At 58.2% G+C, this 15888-nt stretch overlaps 7 protein-coding genes and 1 non-coding gene across 8 annotated transcripts; 3 read left to right on the top strand and 5 right to left on the bottom strand.

The window, feature by feature from the left end:
* Window positions 1-32: 32 nt before the first annotated feature.
* On the bottom strand, window positions 33-2903 carry SCHCODRAFT_02639825 (alpha/beta-hydrolase). The gene is made up of 7 exons (XM_050346108.1): window positions 2638-2903; window positions 2319-2588; window positions 2166-2268; window positions 1214-2118; window positions 962-1162; window positions 705-881; window positions 33-649 (listed from the first exon to the last, which is right to left on the bottom strand). Exons 1-7 carry the CDS (start codon window positions 2720-2722, stop codon window positions 120-122), a joined length of 2271 nt encoding a protein of 756 aa, XP_050197810.1. The 5' UTR covers window positions 2723-2903; the 3' UTR covers window positions 33-119.
* A 261-nt stretch (window positions 2904-3164) lies between these two features.
* Window positions 3165-3275, top strand: SCHCODRAFT_t240. The gene has a single exon. It is a non-coding gene; the product is annotated as a tRNA-Leu (tRNA).
* A 151-nt stretch (window positions 3276-3426) lies between these two features.
* On the bottom strand, window positions 3427-4715 carry SCHCODRAFT_02639820 (uncharacterized protein). The gene is made up of 6 exons (XM_003027378.2): window positions 4533-4715; window positions 4387-4468; window positions 4251-4330; window positions 4086-4164; window positions 3897-4034; window positions 3427-3840 (listed from the first exon to the last, which is right to left on the bottom strand). The coding sequence occupies exons 1-6, from the start codon at window positions 4648-4650 to the stop codon at window positions 3540-3542; spliced, it is 798 nt and encodes a 265-aa protein (XP_003027424.1). The 5' UTR covers window positions 4651-4715; the 3' UTR covers window positions 3427-3539.
* A 941-nt stretch (window positions 4716-5656) lies between these two features.
* SCHCODRAFT_02081077 (PRI3-like protein) lies at window positions 5657-6614 on the top strand. The gene is made up of 3 exons (XM_003027653.3): window positions 5657-5759; window positions 5811-5974; window positions 6274-6614. Exons 2-3 carry the CDS (start codon window positions 5820-5822, stop codon window positions 6407-6409), a joined length of 291 nt encoding a protein of 96 aa, XP_003027699.1. The 5' UTR covers window positions 5657-5759; window positions 5811-5819; the 3' UTR covers window positions 6410-6614.
* Window positions 6274-6610, top strand: SCHCODRAFT_02590072 (uncharacterized protein; the record flags this gene model as incomplete). The annotated part of the gene is made up of 1 exon (XM_050343977.1): window positions 6274-6610. A coding segment is annotated over exon 1 (186 nt), but the record flags the coding sequence as incomplete, so codon positions are not given.
* A 12-nt stretch (window positions 6615-6626) lies between the features above and the next one.
* Window positions 6627-7588, bottom strand: SCHCODRAFT_02639817 (uncharacterized protein). Its single transcript, XM_050346107.1, has 3 exons — window positions 7325-7588; window positions 7055-7177; window positions 6627-6997 (listed from the first exon to the last, which is right to left on the bottom strand). The coding sequence occupies exons 1-3, from the start codon at window positions 7499-7501 to the stop codon at window positions 6845-6847; spliced, it is 453 nt and encodes a 150-aa protein (XP_050197808.1). The 5' UTR covers window positions 7502-7588; the 3' UTR covers window positions 6627-6844.
* A 719-nt stretch (window positions 7589-8307) lies between these two features.
* SCHCODRAFT_02639813 (uncharacterized protein) lies at window positions 8308-11878 on the bottom strand. The gene is made up of 2 exons (XM_050346106.1): window positions 11693-11878; window positions 8308-11638 (listed from the first exon to the last, which is right to left on the bottom strand). The coding sequence occupies exons 1-2, from the start codon at window positions 11707-11709 to the stop codon at window positions 8758-8760; spliced, it is 2898 nt and encodes a 965-aa protein (XP_050197807.1). The 5' UTR covers window positions 11710-11878; the 3' UTR covers window positions 8308-8757.
* A 993-nt stretch (window positions 11879-12871) lies between these two features.
* On the bottom strand, window positions 12872-14919 carry SCHCODRAFT_01039430 (uncharacterized protein). Its single transcript, XM_003027375.1, has 3 exons — window positions 14520-14919; window positions 14121-14354; window positions 12872-14022 (listed from the first exon to the last, which is right to left on the bottom strand). The coding sequence occupies exons 1-3, from the start codon at window positions 14710-14712 to the stop codon at window positions 13178-13180; spliced, it is 1272 nt and encodes a 423-aa protein (XP_003027421.1). The 5' UTR covers window positions 14713-14919; the 3' UTR covers window positions 12872-13177.
* Window positions 14920-15888: the final 969 nt, after the last annotated feature.

The following is a 15888-nucleotide window of genomic DNA, read 5'->3' as shown; positions in this document are numbered from 1 at the left end:
ATACATGTTACATGTTCGAACCTCGATGTCGCTGGTGATCAACGTCTACTAGCAAGCGCCTTTCGCACGAAGTGTACGCTGCCACGAGATTGTCCGTACTGACTAAACTGCAATATACCTCAAGGCCTGTCTCCCCACTTTCCCAACCAAGCCAAGGTCGACAGTATCACCGCTTTACTCTCCTCCAGCCCATCTAAACCGTGGTTCATTCCCGGAAACACGAGTAAGTTCGTTCGACTGCTTTTCTCCGTGTCCTCCAGGCCATCTTCTTTGTATGCATACGCGCGAAGGGCGTGGTAGTAGCCCAAGCCATTTGTCGGTGCGATACGCAAATCCGAGTCGCCGACCTGTAGCAAGACAGGCGTGCGCACCCGCTCGACGTGCGCGATGGGTGAAGCGCTATGCAGACGCGCGTAGTTTTCGGGTGTCATGAGCGGTGCTGCAGAAGCAAGAGTCAAGTTCTGATGACTGAGGAAAAGCAAGGCTTGACCCTGCTTACGCTTCGCGCCGTCGCTGTCGATGACTGGATACTCAATACCAAACTCGTTGAAGAACCAGTCCGGCATATCCGAAGTCGATACTTCTCCCACAGAAATAACTGGATTGCGCAGGACGCAGGCACCGAAGAGGTCTGGATATTGGCCTACGACTACGCGAAAGCGTTAGAACAACTCAAGTAGGTCAGGTGGGATTGCTGCACTCACTATGTCCACCAATGAAGCCGCCATGACTCCCACCCGTGTAAAACAACTTGCGTGGGTCGTCCGATGCCTTCCCCTGCCGGATCAGCTCGCGGAGGACCGCAAGGGAGTCCTCGACGTCAAGTCTGCCGCAGTTGCCAGGAAGTGCGCGGACGGCAGCTTCGCCGAAGCCCAGAGAGCCTGTATAGTTAGGTTGAAGAACAGTATCTATGAAGGGAGTCGAAAGGGAGATATGACGGCGACGATAGAACGAAGCTTACATCCAGCTGCCACAAAGACTGCCGTGCGAAGGAAAAACTCCGGTACAGCAGCCATATGAGGGCCGCCGTGAGGCTCAAGGATAGTCGGAGGTGGTGTTCCATTTGTGCTGCCTCCGGACAAACTAAGCACAAGTCCCTCTAGCGTCTTGTGCCCCGGCACTTGCAAGACGGAGGTCGTCATACGACTGAGGACGTCGCGAACTGATGAAGCAGGGTAAGCGAGCAACGCCACAAGTTTGCTAAGCAACGTACCAGCTGGCTTTAGCGCAGGTTTCTCGACGACGCTCCACGTCACCTTCCCTGCCTCATCCAAATTGCCCACAGCAAGTTCATACGGGATCGACAGCGAGCTGCGCACTGCGAGGATCTTGTTGCCGCGTACGTCTAGCACCGCCCAGCTGACAACCTCGTCGCCGGGACACAAGTCCCTCACCTTGTTCGCGGAGATCATTACGACGGTATCGCGAGAACGCCAGGTCGTGACTGAGACGATATAAAGCTTGTCGCTGATCGTGACGAAGGGGGACTTCGGGAGGACACTGCCGGGATAGAAGCCTGGAAAAGGCGCATCCAGGTCATCGAGCGCACTATCAGCGTAGGGGTCTTGCACGACATCGAGGACGAGCTGCGGCGCGGCCTTCTCGATGGTGGAAGAGGTTATCGGGAATCTCCAGATGGTCGTCGTAGATGCATGCGGTCCGCCTACAGGGCAAGCGATGAAGTAGAGATCGCCAGATGCGTGGTCTATGCGAGGCGAGCGGCAGGCCAAGTTGGCGGGAGTCAAGCGTGTCGCTGAGTCTACAGCGAGGCGGACGGGCTTCGCTTCGGCGGCCTCATCCTTCCGCTCAACCGAAGGGATCGTCAGGTGCCAGATCCCACTGGGGCGATTGGCGCAGTAGACGATGCCAAGAAGGCGTCCGTCTGGTGCCAAGTCGTAACCAGTCGCGTACAGCTGACGCTCCTCCTTGTCGTATGGTGAGAAAAGAACCTGGCCGAAGCGAGTCGGTACACCCTTCGAGGCACTGATGAGGTCCAGCGATGCAAGAACTGGGGACTCCCAGTGCTCTCCAACAGACGCCTGCGGGGCTGCCCAGCGAAGAATGAACACCGTGGGCCGCTTGCGACCTGGGTATCCTTCTCCCAGAGGCGGAGTATACCTGCGAGACGTCAGTGATTTCCTGCTACATGGCAAGCGGAAACGTACTCGAACTTCTTGTACGCAGGATCTGCATTCTGAGGTGGTTTTGCCTCGGCCACGTAGATCACTGCTGTCTCCGACGGCGAGAAATGCAGCGTCCCATACGCCGCTTGAAGGAAAGGTTAGTACTAAAGATGAATCCAAGAACATCACACTAACCGTCACTGTAGAACCCGTCGTGCGCCTCCGTCACGTCGTGTGATACGTCAAGTTGTCCCGCGCGCCAGACCTCGACGACGCGTTTCCTGTCCGCGGTCTCGCGCAGAACGGCTTCCATCTCACCCGAGGGTGACAGTGCACTCAGAACAACATCGGAGATGTCCTGCGTCGGCGCTCTACGAAACCGAGGACCGTCAAGCCATATCGTTCTACTGGTAGCTCGTCTGGTGCTCCGTGCGTAGTCAGCAACCGAGTAAGTGACCTGGATAGCTGACTAAAAGTAAGCAGGAGCGAGGTGATCTCAGAATGATTGACGAACTGGACTCATCGACGAAACGTCCGGCGACTGGCAGAGGTATTGAACCGAGTTCGACGAGCAGAGCAGGGATATTGAGGCTCGACATGTTCGAACGCAGAGTAAGGCATCTAAGTGCGAAGTCGTCCTGGAGGCACGAGTTTGTCTGGGAAGGGATTCGGCTTCAAACGAGAGCACCGTAGGTCGTGCTGTAGTCACTGGGAATAAATTGCTGGGTGTTGGAGGGGTCTTCTGACACTGTTATGGCCTTTGGTCAAGTGAATTGGCCTTATAAAGGAAGCAGGTAAGCATACGGATCGATAGACCGAGGTGATTGGAGAGACATGATGGCTGATGTTAAGAGGGAAGGCGTGATCCACGTCACACCCAGCGCAAAATTCGCACAGGCTCTATGATTATCAATCGTGGCGAGGAGCTTACCTCTGTGGCTTTGGATACAGCGGGCTCGTGTGCAGCCACAACCCGTTAGAGCGTTCGAGCCATCCGCTCATAGGATGTGATCTGTATTGGCAATCTAACCAACTGCGTACGGCGAGATGGCCGAGCGGTCTAAGGCGCTAGAATCAGGAGAGTGGGTTTCGAACCCACGCTTCAGGGTAATCTAGTTCTTCGGAGCGTGGGTTCGAATCCCACTCTCGTCATTGTTTTTGATGTCATTCTGTGATCGAAAGCGAGGAGTTCTGACGGCTGTGGAGCACAAATTTTTGCGGAAGAAGGGGGAGCAGGAGAAGGACTTGTCAAGACCTGCCTGATTGGGATTAGCCTCTAAGCCTTTCCCACGATTTTCGGCACTTTGCTGTGAATGTTGCAGTGTAAGTCTTCGCTGCCCTCTAGTCTATACATTCTTTTGCGGAAGGTGTACTAGCAGTCTATGTTGAGACATCTAAGTAGTCAAGCCGCTCACTTCATTGAGGTGCCCACCCCTTCTCCTTGATCACCTCCTGCACCGTCTTCTTACCCTCGACGATCGCTTGCACGAGCGGCATCGCCTCCGCAAAGCTCCCAATCAGCACATGCGGGATCTGTTCGCGCTTGCAGTACTCGTGCAGGTCGTTCTCGCCGTAGTACTTTGTCTTCACAAACAGCAGGTCTGCGTGCGCGGCTGCGGACATGTCGGACACGCCGTCACCGAAGAAGAAGAGGGTGGGCGGGTTGGGGAGCGCGCGGTAGGGGAGGATGGCTTGCGACTTGTCGTGGCCGAAGCCGCTGTGAGGGGCGTGAGTGTGGAGGGCTAAAGGCATTGAGGGGATGGGGGTATGAACCTGCTCGGATGCCTGAACTTGATCTCCCAGGTGCCGTCCTCTTTGATGTCAACGTCGTTCGAGATGATCTCGATCTCTTCTGCGGCTTGCTCGCCGAGGAGGTTGGAGAGGACAGCGCGGATGGTAGGGGTCATGCCGCTGGTAAGCAGGTAAGGGAGATATTGATTGGGGAGCGTCGAGCGAGCGTACCTTGAGACGATAATGACCGGAACGCCGTGCTCCTTGCACCAAGAGTAGAAAGGCTTGAAGCCCTCATCAAGCTTGATGTCTGAATGGACCGTCAGAGACGTTGCAGCCGAGGGATGGGAAATGACGAGGGCAAAGAAGACGGAGCAGTCGCGAACCTCAACTCACTGTCACGGAGGACTTGCTTGCACTCTTCGAAGGAGTGCCCATTCGCGACTACGCTGCCGAGCATCTTCCTGAACTCGTCGCTAAAGGATCATTCGCCAGTCAGAGTCGATCCCCGCCGCACACTACTGCTACGCACCGGAAGGTAACTTCGCCAGCGAGAACACTTAGGTTGCCATTGCGGCGCTTCTCAAGCCCATAGCCAAGGTTGTCCGTCATATCTGGCGAAGGGAGAACAAAAGGGAATGAGTTCGTGCACTCGTCGCAACACGGCTGGCCGCTCACAATCGTTTGAGTCGTGCGTGGTGATCGTGCCATCCCAGTCAGACAGGACGACGAACTTCGCGTCCTTGTGGATAGGGGGGTATGGCAGAGTGCTCTGAGGCGCAGCGCTGTAACTCATTCTTGGCGAAGGGGGAATGGACGGTGGTGGTCAGTGGTCGAGGACGATGGTGACAGCGCGACATCGATCGCGCCGCCGCCGGAGGTCCGCGGACATAGTGCCGTCGCGCCCGTCACGTCCCGTGACAGGTTCCACTCTGTCACAGACCCTCATTCATCCGTCCAGTTCTCGATGTCTCTCGCAGCAGTGTATGGTCCGCAGAAGAAACATCTCTGTCTCTCTACTCTATGGCTTTGAACTGGTAGTTAAGAACAGTCCACGCTGTGTCAATATTTCGTGATCGTGGGATACAAGGACCCCTAACGGTGCTTTCTTCGCGTCGGATTCGGGATATCTCTGCGCTGACTGACTTATCACGTCTAGAAATAGAAGGGGCAAATGGAGCGCTTGGGATATTGCATTTGATAGTTGCTCTTGAGACGGCTGTGGCGACCAGCAAGGGATCATGGATGCTTGCTTGTGTTTCTGCAGCGCGACCAATGTCCTCCTGTAGTTCAGCAAACGCCTCTAGATGCCAGCTTCCGCACAGAAATGCGAAAGGCTTCCACGAACTGTCAAGCAACGTTGGCGTCCTCTATGCTTCGCATTGCCTTCTCGAGTCATCTCATGCGCTTGGTTCAGCTACTTACTCTGTTTTGCCGCTATCTCAGCACCAGAAGACCTTGGTGTTTAGCTTCTCACCTCTTGTTCTAGCTTATCAACTCACAGATCAGCTTTTTTCCATTCCGGACTCTGACTTGCACCGAAGCTTGCGTGGCCAGACAAGTCCGAGAGGTCACGCGCTAATGCGATACACCCAAAAGTCTCCAGCGTCTCTTCACTGATGCGTCCACTACTGCGAAATGCTCCACCCATATTCACAAAAACCCGAGTACATCCACTACATCATCGCAAAACTTGACTATCTCGTGATGTTCTCACCGCGCCATGATAGTTTCATTTTCCTCCTCGTCCGGTGGAATCGGTCGGATATTCCTCCTTGCAGCTAGGACATTGGCGACGCTGGAGACCTGCTATAAAAGACGAACAAGCGAGTCGAGTCTGGACATCCTCAAGCTCGTCAGCCCTCAGCCTATTCGCAGCTGAACACCTAAGTTGTCTATCGCACTGTAAGCAGACATTCACCTCGGCCGCTGGATCGCTAACCGATTCATAGTCAGACTCAAGCAATGAAGCTCACCCTCTCTATCCTTGCCCTTGCGCTCGCCGCCTCGTCGGCGGTGGCCATCCCCTTCGAGTCCCGCGACATCGAGATTCCCGACGACCGCGAGAACTGCGGCCTGAAGGACGCTCAGACCGCTGAGGCCGGGTCGTGCAACGCTCAGTGAGGCGCCTGTCTCCCCTTTACGTTTTCTCCGTGTTCCTCCTCTTTTTCGTCTACCTTTCCTTCCTTTCGCACTGGCTATTCTCTCTCTGTCATCGGTTCATCCTTCTCTGTCTATTTTCTTCTTTTCGCTGTATACCGTCTTCCCCTCGCTAGCGAAAGGCGCGCCAGCGACGATCTCGTTGTTATCACTTCCCTGTCTATCTATCTATCTTTTTCACCGGAAGCGATCATATCCTCCTCTTTCCTCGCCCCGCCTTTTCATCGTCCTTCGACGACACTGACCCCACCCCGTGCAGGACCGCCCAGCACTGCTTCTCCGGAGGAGGAGACTGCACCTACAACCCGCAGACAAAGCGGTGCAGCAACGGTACCCTGATGCGTGGTAAAGACGCTCCGGTCGCTTGCCTGCTCTGCCAGTGCACGGCGCGTTAAGCTGGCTCAGGCTTGATGGACTTCCTCCTCGCCTCTGCGATGCAGGAAAAGAGCGCTGTCTCTGGCCTTTATACACCTCTCTCCCCCTTTCCGTATTTATTCTTTCCGTATTTATTCATTTGTTATTATGTACACCCTCTCTGCGTGAAAGCAGCCGGATCTACCTATTTATTGCATTACGCGTCTTGCTTCGTGACTCCCTGTGCGCATTCCATCGTCGCTCACTGCACGTCTTGCATTGCGGCTAGATACTAGTGCGTCCATGGGTGCAGAGATTGATTATTTCCTCATTATAGAAGTGTACACTACGTTCGTTACTCTTCGTCAACGCCGCCGCCAGACCTGCCGACCGCGCGTCGTGTGCGTTAGCGTGTGCTCACATCAGTCCGCTATGTCGCTGAGCGTCGAGATACACATCAACCCACTGGGCTTGCTTCACATCAGCCCAGTCAGCTTGCGCTCCGCGTATAGCCTCCTGAAATACGGAGTGTCCAGCTTGATCTCGCCCTTCTGCGGCGAGAACTCGCGCCGGAACTTGCGGTCGTAGATCACGGAGTAGAACCAACTAGCCTTTGGCGGTGCCGTGCGCTAGCGCGTGCTACGTCAGCAAGAAAGCGAATGACTGGACCGAAGGTCAATACTTACTGTGCGCGTTCGCCGAGTGGCGCGCTGCGCCGGGCTGGCCGCCTTCATGCGTGGGGCCGTCGGTCTGACGTAGCCGAGGCGCCAGTGGCCCTTGGAATCACGAACCCATACTTGTTGGCGGGGCTGGGAGGAGGTTAGAGGGATGCATACGAGATCAAGAAAGATCACCGAGCGCGGATCGTCATCGCATAAGCGCCCATAGAGACGCCACGAAAGACACCCCTCAGGCGAGCGCCACGCGAACAAGACGAGCATTGTATGTATCCTCACCTTGAATTGGTACGCTATCTCGTCATCCAGCTCATCGTACAGCTCGTCCTCACCCGCGGAGGCCGCCTGCGCGATCCATCCCTCCCACTCCGCGAGCGAGGAGTCGGGCATGGACGTGGGGGTTACAGATGCAGACGTGCTAGGGAGAGAACTGCTGCTGCTGCTCATCGTGGCCATCATGGTGTGTATACGGTAAGTCAGGAGGTATGCGGGATCAGCAAAAATCAAGTGAGCGCAGGCAGGCGCGAGACGGGGAGATTTGATGGCGCGAGGCCCGCACAGGCGCCCTTTATATATGTTCCGTGCCAGGCGCCTCGTGCTCGGCACCGCACCCCGGGAACTGCCTGATTTGGCAGGTCCGGAGCCGGCCACGCGCCGATGGCCATTGTCACCCGCACGTGTTTCCTTTTCGATTGTTCCCTTTGTCTCGTTTGGGCAGCCGGGCGGAGGAGGCCCTCATCATGCATGCAAGTCGATATTCCCGGATGAATGCTGTCGTGAGGCAGCCCCCTCGCTCGACGCATACGCCCGTTCTGTACAGCCCGCGGGCGACGGCGGTACGCCACCTGCGCTGTGCTTGGTGTTTACCACGCATCTGGCATGTGTTCCGCGTGCGGTAGAAAGGTGTAAGAGTGTGTTTGAAGGCCGCTATGCCTGTACATCGATGCATGACTGACGTCTACCGGCATCCCTGATGTGTAAGGCTATACTAGGACTGTGTACAGGCTGGCGCTCGTAAGCGTGTTAGACGCCCGAGTGTGATACACCGTAAGAGTGAAGCGGGATCCGCGCCATCACCTCATCACACTGCTTCGCGGCCTGCCATTCAGCGGCCCCGCCGTGCCTGCATGCGATCAGACAGAGGGTATGACCTGTTGATTGTAAGCGATGGTCAGATCGCGCGCCCATCAGCCTTCGATGCCGTGCATGCAACATCAGATGTAGGCGGCGCTTGCGCATTCCCGAGGATGGACGCAGGTATACTTAGAAGCACCGTGGTGTATTGAAACGCAGCACCTCAATGACTGGTACCCTGAACAAAAAGCGAAAGGCCCAGGCACATGCAAGAATCCTTCCTCGTCATAAGCAGTCCGCTGAGTTTCAAGCAGGAGAAGGGCGCCACTGAGCCAACAAGGTATACGAAGTCCGTAACAGTCATAAACAGTCCAAGGCGAAGTAGGAAGCCGGTATCAACAGTCGAAGAGATCCGAGGTGAGCACAGAAAGGCGGAAGTAATGAGCGGTGAGGGGTATCGACGGGCGATCCGAGAGTCAGCAGAATGATCCAACAACATGAGAGGGATATAGCAAACAAAAATAAGTACGCAGGGACCACGGAGATCAAGAACACACAACATACACAATGAGAGCTAGGTTCGCACCGCGCACGCCTTACCACAGGAGGCAGGCATCGTCGGAGATCCTGGCAGACGATCAAGCCCCAGTCCTCCCCCGCAGGATCCCCATCGCCACATTCCACCGCGCACTGACCCTCCGCCACCACCGCTTATTTGCTACTCCGCGATGCGAGATCGACGAATGCGAGCGGCGGAGGCTGCGGTCCTTGTTGGGCGACGGAGTGCCCTTCGACGAGCGATGGGCGGAGGAATGGCGGCTGGAGGACTTGCGCGAGCGGCGGGCAGGGGACTTATGCGATGACCCGCGCGAGCGGCTCTGTGGCGTCTGGCCCAGCTCCCGGATATCGCGACGCTGACTAGAACCGGATTTATGGGATGAGGGACTCGACGACGAGCTCGACCTGGAGCCCGACCTCCGTGCGTTGAGAGGCGCCGTGGACGAATGCCGGCTGAGATGCGCGGAGGAGTGCGGACTCGGCTGCCACGCATCGCGGTCCAGATTCGCCGGTGTAGGGGCATGCGAGAGCGCCGAGGTGTACATCGAGGTCGCCGTAGAGCGCGCGGAGTGCGCCCGGGAGGGGGCTTTAAGCGGGCGTGGGGGTGGGCCGGGATTGGTAGTGTTGGGCGGAGTGACAGTGGTGAGTGCGTTCGTGGGGATGCTCGCGTTGAATGCGATCGGCGGGGTGCTCGTGCCGGATGAGGCTGGAGAGGCTTTCTTGGTCGTGGGGGGCTCGACGTTCGCGGCGGCTGGAGCGTCTTGCGGATCCACTTCCTTCTTCGCGTCGCCCTGAATTGCAGCTGACCGCGCTTCATTCGACTTCGCCGCCTCAGGTGCAACCGTGAATGGCGCTAGTGCAACATTTTGAGCCCCACTAAGCGCCCCGACCTGAGCAGCAGCAGATGCTGCAGTCGTCGAGGGCGACGCGCCGATCGTCGAGAGCGCCGCGTCAGTTGTCGAAGTCGGTGCTGTAATCGTCGAAGGCGGCACTCCGGTTGTCGACACCGCCCCTCCAGCGGGCGCTCCAGTCGTCCAAGGCACTACAACCCGCTCGTCTGCAGGCGGCACCCAATCCGGCTCAGAGTACTTGGAAAGCGAGGACACCGACGCGCACGCGGGCCAGGGAACCAGCCCGTCGGGGGCCGCTGCGATACCGTTAGGTGAGGACGCGATGCCGTGCGGAGAGCCAGTGCCGTTTGACGAGGAGCCGATGCCACTGGGCGACGATACCGACGGCACGGTTCCATTGGGCGCATCCACATATCCAGACACAAACCCGTTGGTGAAGGGTATTGTTGGATGGCTCGAGGTGGACGCGCGGTGTGCGGGGCTGGGTCTAATCACGGGTATCTCGAGTGGTGGTGAGGGAGATTGGGCCGATGCAGGAGGCGAGAGAGGTCTAGCTGGTGCAAGAGACGCTGAAGACGGTCGAGGCGGCGCAGAAAAGACTGGCGCAGCCGGAGCAGAAGGCAGCGCAGCTGCCGTCACTGCAGAGAAAACCGGTGCCGCCGTCTTCGGTGGTGTCGGCGCTGCGCTGCGTCCAGGCGAGGTAGCCTTGTCGACCGCCGACCCAGACGGTGGGTCCTCCTTCTCCACGAGAGGGAACCTCGTCGCGAGCTTATCCGTAGCAGCCGGCGTCGGCGGATACGCGCCCGGCATGCGACCAACCAACTGCGACTTGCCAGCGGACGAAGCATAGACGGCGTACCCAGGCGAAGTCAAGACACGCGGGCGGGCGAAGAGCTCGGAGGGGCGGGGCGGTGTCGCGCTGGGGGAGAGCACGGTAGGCGCTGGAGCTGGATCTGCGACAGGCGTTGACGTTGAAGCTGTTGCAGGCGCTGGATGAGAAGCAGGCTTCGGCACAGGCGCAAGGACAGTCTGAGAGCTCGCTCCCGATTTGGTAGCCACCAGCCCGACTCCGAGACCCAGATCGAGCGCGCGATCGATACCGAGAGCAGCGTCCAGCGCAGCTGCAGCTTTCTCCGCAGCGTCGTCCTCGGCTTCCTTTGCCTCGTGGTCCTCGTTGACAACGACGTTCTCTATATCAGGAGCGGGTTCTTCCTCAGATGGCTCCTCCTTCACAAACGCTTCCGGGGGCAGCTCGCCCTCCCCATCGACTTCCATGACCGCGCGCAGCACGTCATTCCAGTCGTTCCCCTCTGCCGTAGGCGCCAGTGTCGGCGCCGGCAGCGGCACAAACGGGATCTCGACCTCCGGGAGCCCCTCCAAAAACGCAGAACCCCCAACCCGACGCCCCCGCGAGCTCGTGCTCGGCCGCGAGACGGCGGAGTCGTCCGACCTGATGAGCTCCTCCGACTCCGCGCGGTCCTCAGAGACACGCCCGAGCGGCCCGCAGTGCCCATCGACAGACTCGGCTGCATTGCGGGCATCCTCGGTGATGGGGAACCCGTCCGTGCGCGCGCGACCGTGGTCGACCTGCACCCCATGCTCGTTCGTCTGCCGCTCGTTGATGACCATAGCCGACGACCTCCGGCCACTCAACCTCGGCCACGACGCGCGCAGCACCGCCGACATCGAGCGCGGCGAGAGCGAGCCCGGCCTGCTCAGCACGCTGCTCGTGTCCGTCTGCGTGGGGCTCCACACGGCGGGCCCGTCCGTCGGCGACTGCGTCGCGCGCCGATCGGAGAGCTTGAGCGTCGACGATAGGCGCCATGCCGAGCTCGGCCGCACTAATGGCGAAATGGACCGTGGGAGGGGCGATTTCGCGCGTCCTCGAGGCGCGGTCGTGGGCGACTGCGGCGTCGGGGACTCCAGAGGCGCCGCTGGCAGCGCAGGGGACGCAGGAGGCGTCTCCAGCTTCTGCGAGGCCACTAGGACTGGCGACCTGGGCCCAAGGGCTGGCGACAGAGGCGGTGAGAGGGAAAACTGAGGCGACGGCGTCCTCGAGAGCACGGACAGATCCAGCGTAAAGTCCGGGAACTCGAAACCTGGTGACGGGCTGTGCGTAGACAATCAGCAAGACCCTCATCCATATCATAGTCCCAATATTCACCTCTCGACGGCGCTCATGGTGCTGCGCTCGACACGTTGGACGTGGTGGAGGGGGACAAGAAGGAGACGCCCCTCGAGAGCTTAGAGGACGCAACGTGCAGACGAAGCCAAACAGAACTTTTCCAGCATACAGCGGACCGCGGGAGCTTACGTCGGGGGGCGCGGCAATCACAGATAGTGGCGGGGGCTCGCGAATACGAGCCGGTCTACAGACGGATAGCCAGGAATATATGGGGCGCGGGCCAGCTGAGCGGTGCTCCATGGCTCGTGCACCATCTTCGTCGACGTTGGGGGCTGCAGGAGGTTACCTTGCGAAGCCGATATGGACGTGAGGGTCCCCTATACGCACCGAGACGGACGTCCTGGTTTCAACGAGGCAACGGTTTGTATAGGGCGAGAGGGGAACGCGCCTTCAAGGTCGGATCCGAGGAGATAGAAACGAACTAAGAGCGCACCTAGCGTATCCTTGGCACCGGGAAGACCTTTGGTCGGGTGAGTATCGTGATGTTCTCCCACTGCGCTTACGCACCTTCACCGTCATCGTCGCCCTTTCGAGCTGAGTTCAGAGGTCGGCATGGGCACAACCGGGGAGGATTGCTTCCCCTGTTCATAGTACAAGCTGCACAAGGTCATCCAGAAGCACGACGAGGTCAGCTGGATAGCCAAAGGCGGTCCCCCGATAGACTTGCACGGAAAGCATACCCCAACCCTTATAACGTTATTCGACCAATCCAGAGCTCGCTAGCTTCAACACGGCGTGTAACATTCATCAGGTTACTATAGACTGATAGAAGAAAGGTACAGATGTACGACCTCTGGTAAGGAATCCGCCCCACGCCGGATGCCTCCGACCGCCGTCAGGCAGTTGCGGACTCCAGCTGAGGCCGCCAATCGCTCTGGAGCCCACGGTAGACTCCTGCGAGACGAGCGCCTGACGATACGCCAGGTCGCATCATCGCAGGGGGACAATAGTGCGGGCCCGGAATGAGTTGGAAGAAACCCGTGATGGAAATTTTCGCGCGGCTTGGGTGGTATTTGTTTGGCTGGGGCGTGCGGGGAAAGCAAGGCACGCTGCTCGTGTGCGCCACGTGGAGTGCAAGCTAGCGCCTACACGTCGCACAGAGGTTCAACGGACGCAGCCTTTTGACATAGACAAGGGGGACTAGGTAGACCGTCATTAGAAGCATACACGCATAGTGGCATGGGCATAGGATCGTAGAGTACTTGGATAGAGAAGGGTATAGCAATAATGTTACGTATGCTACACTTTTGGAGTCCGTCGTTACAAGGCATATAGACATGGTACAAGGGAATGTTGAATCCGAAAGAAGATTAGGGTGAAAGAAGGAGGGGCGAGTACAAGGGTGCAGCGGAGGGGAGACGCGGGAAGAGGCGACCGAAGCGAAGCCGAAGGAAAAACCATGAGAAAGGAGGATACGCTGAGTGAAGAGGAGAGCAAGGATGCATCGGACGCGGTAACTGAACTTCAAGCGTCCGCTGCCATCTGCCGCTCGACGACCTGCATCGCCTCGTCGAGCGACATATCGAAGTCGGCGGGCTCGAAGGCGCACGAGAACGAGCCGCGCTTGACCTGCTCGGGAGCGGTCGTGCGGTCGAGGCCACCGGTGAGGGAGCCCGCTCCCTGGAGGCCGCTACCCGCGAGACCGCAGTCCTGCTCATCGTCATCGCCCTCGCCCTCGCCCTCGCTCTCCGTAGTACTCTCCCCGTCCTCGCTGTCCAACGCGCTCAGGTCGTACCCAGAGTTGTAGAAGCGCATCACCCGGTCGGCCTCCTCCTCGGAGAAGTCGCCCATCGGGTCCTCCTCGTCGAATGAGTCATAAGTGGAAGACATGGGGTGAGACGCGGCGTTGCTTGCGCCATCCAGATCGTCGAACGCCAGCGCCATCGGGTTCTCCGCGCCGCCCAGACCCGGCGCCTCCCACCCCAAATCGTACTCGTCGTACGCCTCGCGGAGGTCCGCCGCGAGCAGCGCGTCTGCGCGCAGCCGGCGCCACGCGTCCTTCTCCTCCTCGGTCAACCCCTCTTCGCGGTATATGCCATCTTCCCCCGCGTTGGGGTCTACGGCCCGCGCGAGCGCACTAGCCCCCTCCGCGCGCGCCTCCCGCCCCAGCTCCCACCGCACCTTACTCTGCACGACCCACTCGTCCAGACGACGCCAGGGTTCCGCTTGCGAATGGGTTTGGATCTTGGGCGGGTCGGTGGGCAGGGTCGGCGCGTGCAGCAGTGCGAAGGAGTGCGCGACGTCAGAGGTGCCGAGGCCCTGGTACCAGTGCTCGACGGTAGCGCGCATTTCGCGGATGAATTTGATGGCTGGGAGGAAGGGTGTCGTCAGTTCTCATCCTCAGCACGGTCGAACCCTAACGTAACACGCAAAACGTAACGTTGCGAGTTGAAGGACCGAAACTCACCCTCCCTGACAATATCCCTCATACTCTCTGGATCCGCGCCCGCGCCATATCCCTCCGGGAGCTCCTTCCACAGCAAGCGGAAGAACGCATTCTGCCGGAGGTACTGCTCGATGCTTGGCGCGACGATGATGGGCGGGATTTCGTCCTGGACGGCGTATCGCATGAGGGGCGCGACGCCCATGACGGCCTCGAGCATCGCGAGCTCGTTCTTGAGGTGGCGCGCGTAGCGGATGGCTAGGTGGTGGTTGAGTGAGTAGGAATGAATAAGGATGAGTGAATAAACGGGGGCATGGATGGGATGACAGGGCGGACGACAGGGGTAGAACGGCGAAGAGGAAGACGGAAGAGGGGAAGATGGTGAAGAGGAAGACGGTAGACGGAAAGACAGCAAATACATACCACGATCGAGTAGATACATCCAGCCGCCCTGGAAGGCGTTTCCGCGTGGGTATCCGGTCCCAGGATTGAGCGCCGGGCGCATCTCGAGCGGGAGGACGTCAAAGAGATCCCAGAGCTGGAGCACCGTCTTGCGGTACTCCTGGGGGTCCTCGATGGGGCGGATGATATGGGGGACGACGGGGAAGACAGCCATGGCCGTGATATGATAGATCGAATGAAATAATCGAGATAGATGACTTGGCGAGGTCGGGGCACGCGCGTCAAAGGTAGGCGTGGTTCGTCGCAGTGGTCGGGTCGTAGTGAAAGAGAACGTTGCACTTATTATCGGATCCGTAAGCCGGCGGAGGGAACAAGACGCTCGATCAACGAGGCGGGAGCGAGGCGTGTGGGATTGGTGGCATGACTCGCATTCACGCCGGGGCTTATAAGAAACGCGCCTTATTGTCTTTTGTCCGCCATGCGAGGCGCCGATAACGGCCGGAGAAGTATGCGGATGGACCAAAGCAGTATGCGATGCGCCAAAAGAGCGGCGGGAAGCATGGTGATGGTGATGCGGAGGGCGTCAATTATGGACGATCTATTGTGATGGCGGGCGCGAGAACAATAGCAGGACAATAATGCGGGACCGATGTGCCTGCACGAGGCCGTACGTCTTGTTGAGACACGTCAGTCATATATCAACGATGATGTGGGAGTCAGATATATGTTGTCGCGTCCGAAGCAAGAGAATAGCAATGGCCAATGTTGGTCGAGCTCGAGTCAATATGGTTGAAGACAAGAATGGTTCCGGAGGCATAGCCCGTCAATTGACCGGCTCCGGTGATCAATCGTTCGCTCGCGTGGAGTGCACGTGGAGCACAGCAATCGCTGCCAGGTCACAGACGTCACAACTGAAGTTAGACTTTGCTGGGCAACAGAAGGGTCATTCACTCATGCCTTCGCCTGAATGTCATCTTAGGGCAGTTTCATACATTGTCCTGTACTTAAAAGTAAAGTAGCAGGCGCCAGAGGCCCCTAGCATCGCGGTTATGGATGGTATCTGGTGATGTGCAGTAAACCGACGGGTAGTCCGGGATGAGTAGAAGCAGCTCTTCAAAGCACGACGTTGAGTATTGCTTCTGCACGCAACATTGATACAGTAGTAGGAGGGATAACATATCTGCATGGTTCACTCGTCATTCATCCTAGGCTCGTTAGCGGCCTTCACCGAGTCTCTGTCTGTACTGCACGCATTTCGAGAGGATACATTTAGGTACTTACGCCACTTAAGCACTTGGTAATAAACTTGAACGAAAGTTCAACGAAATAGCATGCCCACTGTGCGCCACGTGCATAGCACGCGAGCGAATGAATGTGCAGGATCGCGCGC

This window comes from Schizophyllum commune, assembly GCF_000143185.2.
Source record: "Schizophyllum commune H4-8 unplaced genomic scaffold SCHCOscaffold_12, whole genome shotgun sequence".
NCBI lineage: Eukaryota > Fungi > Basidiomycota > Agaricomycetes > Agaricales > Schizophyllaceae > Schizophyllum > Schizophyllum commune.
The sequence above is the reverse complement of the archived record's forward strand: the minus strand, read 5'-3'. Positions and strand labels throughout refer to the sequence as shown.

What these genes read in the sequence shown, in the direction of transcription:
- SCHCODRAFT_02639817 (XM_050346107.1), bottom strand. Translation starts at nt 7,501, where the DNA reads ATGGCCACGATGAGCAGCAGCAGCAGTTCTCTCCCTAGCACGTCTGCA. An exon ending in AGATAGCGTACCAATTCAAG is followed by an intron (nt 7,178 to 7,324) that starts GTGAGGATACAT and finishes ACCTCCTCCCAG; the next exon opens with CCCCGCCAACAAGTATGGGT. An exon ending in CCACTCGGCGAACGCGCACA is followed by an intron (nt 6,998 to 7,054) that starts GTAAGTATTGAC and finishes AGCACGCGCTAG; the next exon opens with CGCACGGCACCGCCAAAGGC.
- SCHCODRAFT_01039430 (XM_003027375.1), bottom strand. Translation starts at nt 14,712, where the DNA reads ATGGCTGTCTTCCCCGTCGTCCCCCATATCATCCGCCCCATCGAGGAC. An exon ending in GATGTATCTACTCGATCGTG is followed by an intron (nt 14,355 to 14,519) that starts GTATGTATTTGC and finishes ACCACCACCTAG; the next exon opens with CCATCCGCTACGCGCGCCAC. An exon ending in GAGGGATATTGTCAGGGAGG is followed by an intron (nt 14,023 to 14,120) that starts GTGAGTTTCGGT and finishes CCTTCCTCCCAG; the next exon opens with CCATCAAATTCATCCGCGAA.
- SCHCODRAFT_02639825 (XM_050346108.1), bottom strand. Translation starts at nt 2,722, where the DNA reads ATGTCGAGCCTCAATATCCCTGCTCTGCTCGTCGAACTCGGTTCAATA. An exon ending in CGACGGGTTCTACAGTGACG is followed by an intron (nt 2,269 to 2,318) that starts GTTAGTGTGATG and finishes CTTTCCTTCAAG; the next exon opens with CGGCGTATGGGACGCTGCAT. An exon ending in CGGCTTCATTGGTGGACATA is followed by an intron (nt 650 to 704) that starts GTGAGTGCAGCA and finishes GCTTTCGCGTAG; the next exon opens with TCGTAGGCCAATATCCAGAC.
- SCHCODRAFT_02081077 (XM_003027653.3), top strand. Translation starts at nt 5,820, where the DNA reads ATGAAGCTCACCCTCTCTATCCTTGCCCTTGCGCTCGCCGCCTCGTCG. An exon ending in GCCGGGTCGTGCAACGCTCA is followed by an intron (nt 5,975 to 6,273) that starts GTGAGGCGCCTG and finishes CACCCCGTGCAG; the next exon opens with GACCGCCCAGCACTGCTTCT.
- SCHCODRAFT_02639820 (XM_003027378.2), bottom strand. Translation starts at nt 4,650, where the DNA reads ATGAGTTACAGCGCTGCGCCTCAGAGCACTCTGCCATACCCCCCTATC. An exon ending in CACGCACGACTCAAACGATT is followed by an intron (nt 4,469 to 4,532) that starts GTGAGCGGCCAG and finishes TCCCTTCGCCAG; the next exon opens with ATATGACGGACAACCTTGGC. An exon ending in AAGTTCAGGCATCCGAGCAG is followed by an intron (nt 3,841 to 3,896) that starts GTTCATACCCCC and finishes CGCCCCTCACAG; the next exon opens with CGGCTTCGGCCACGACAAGT.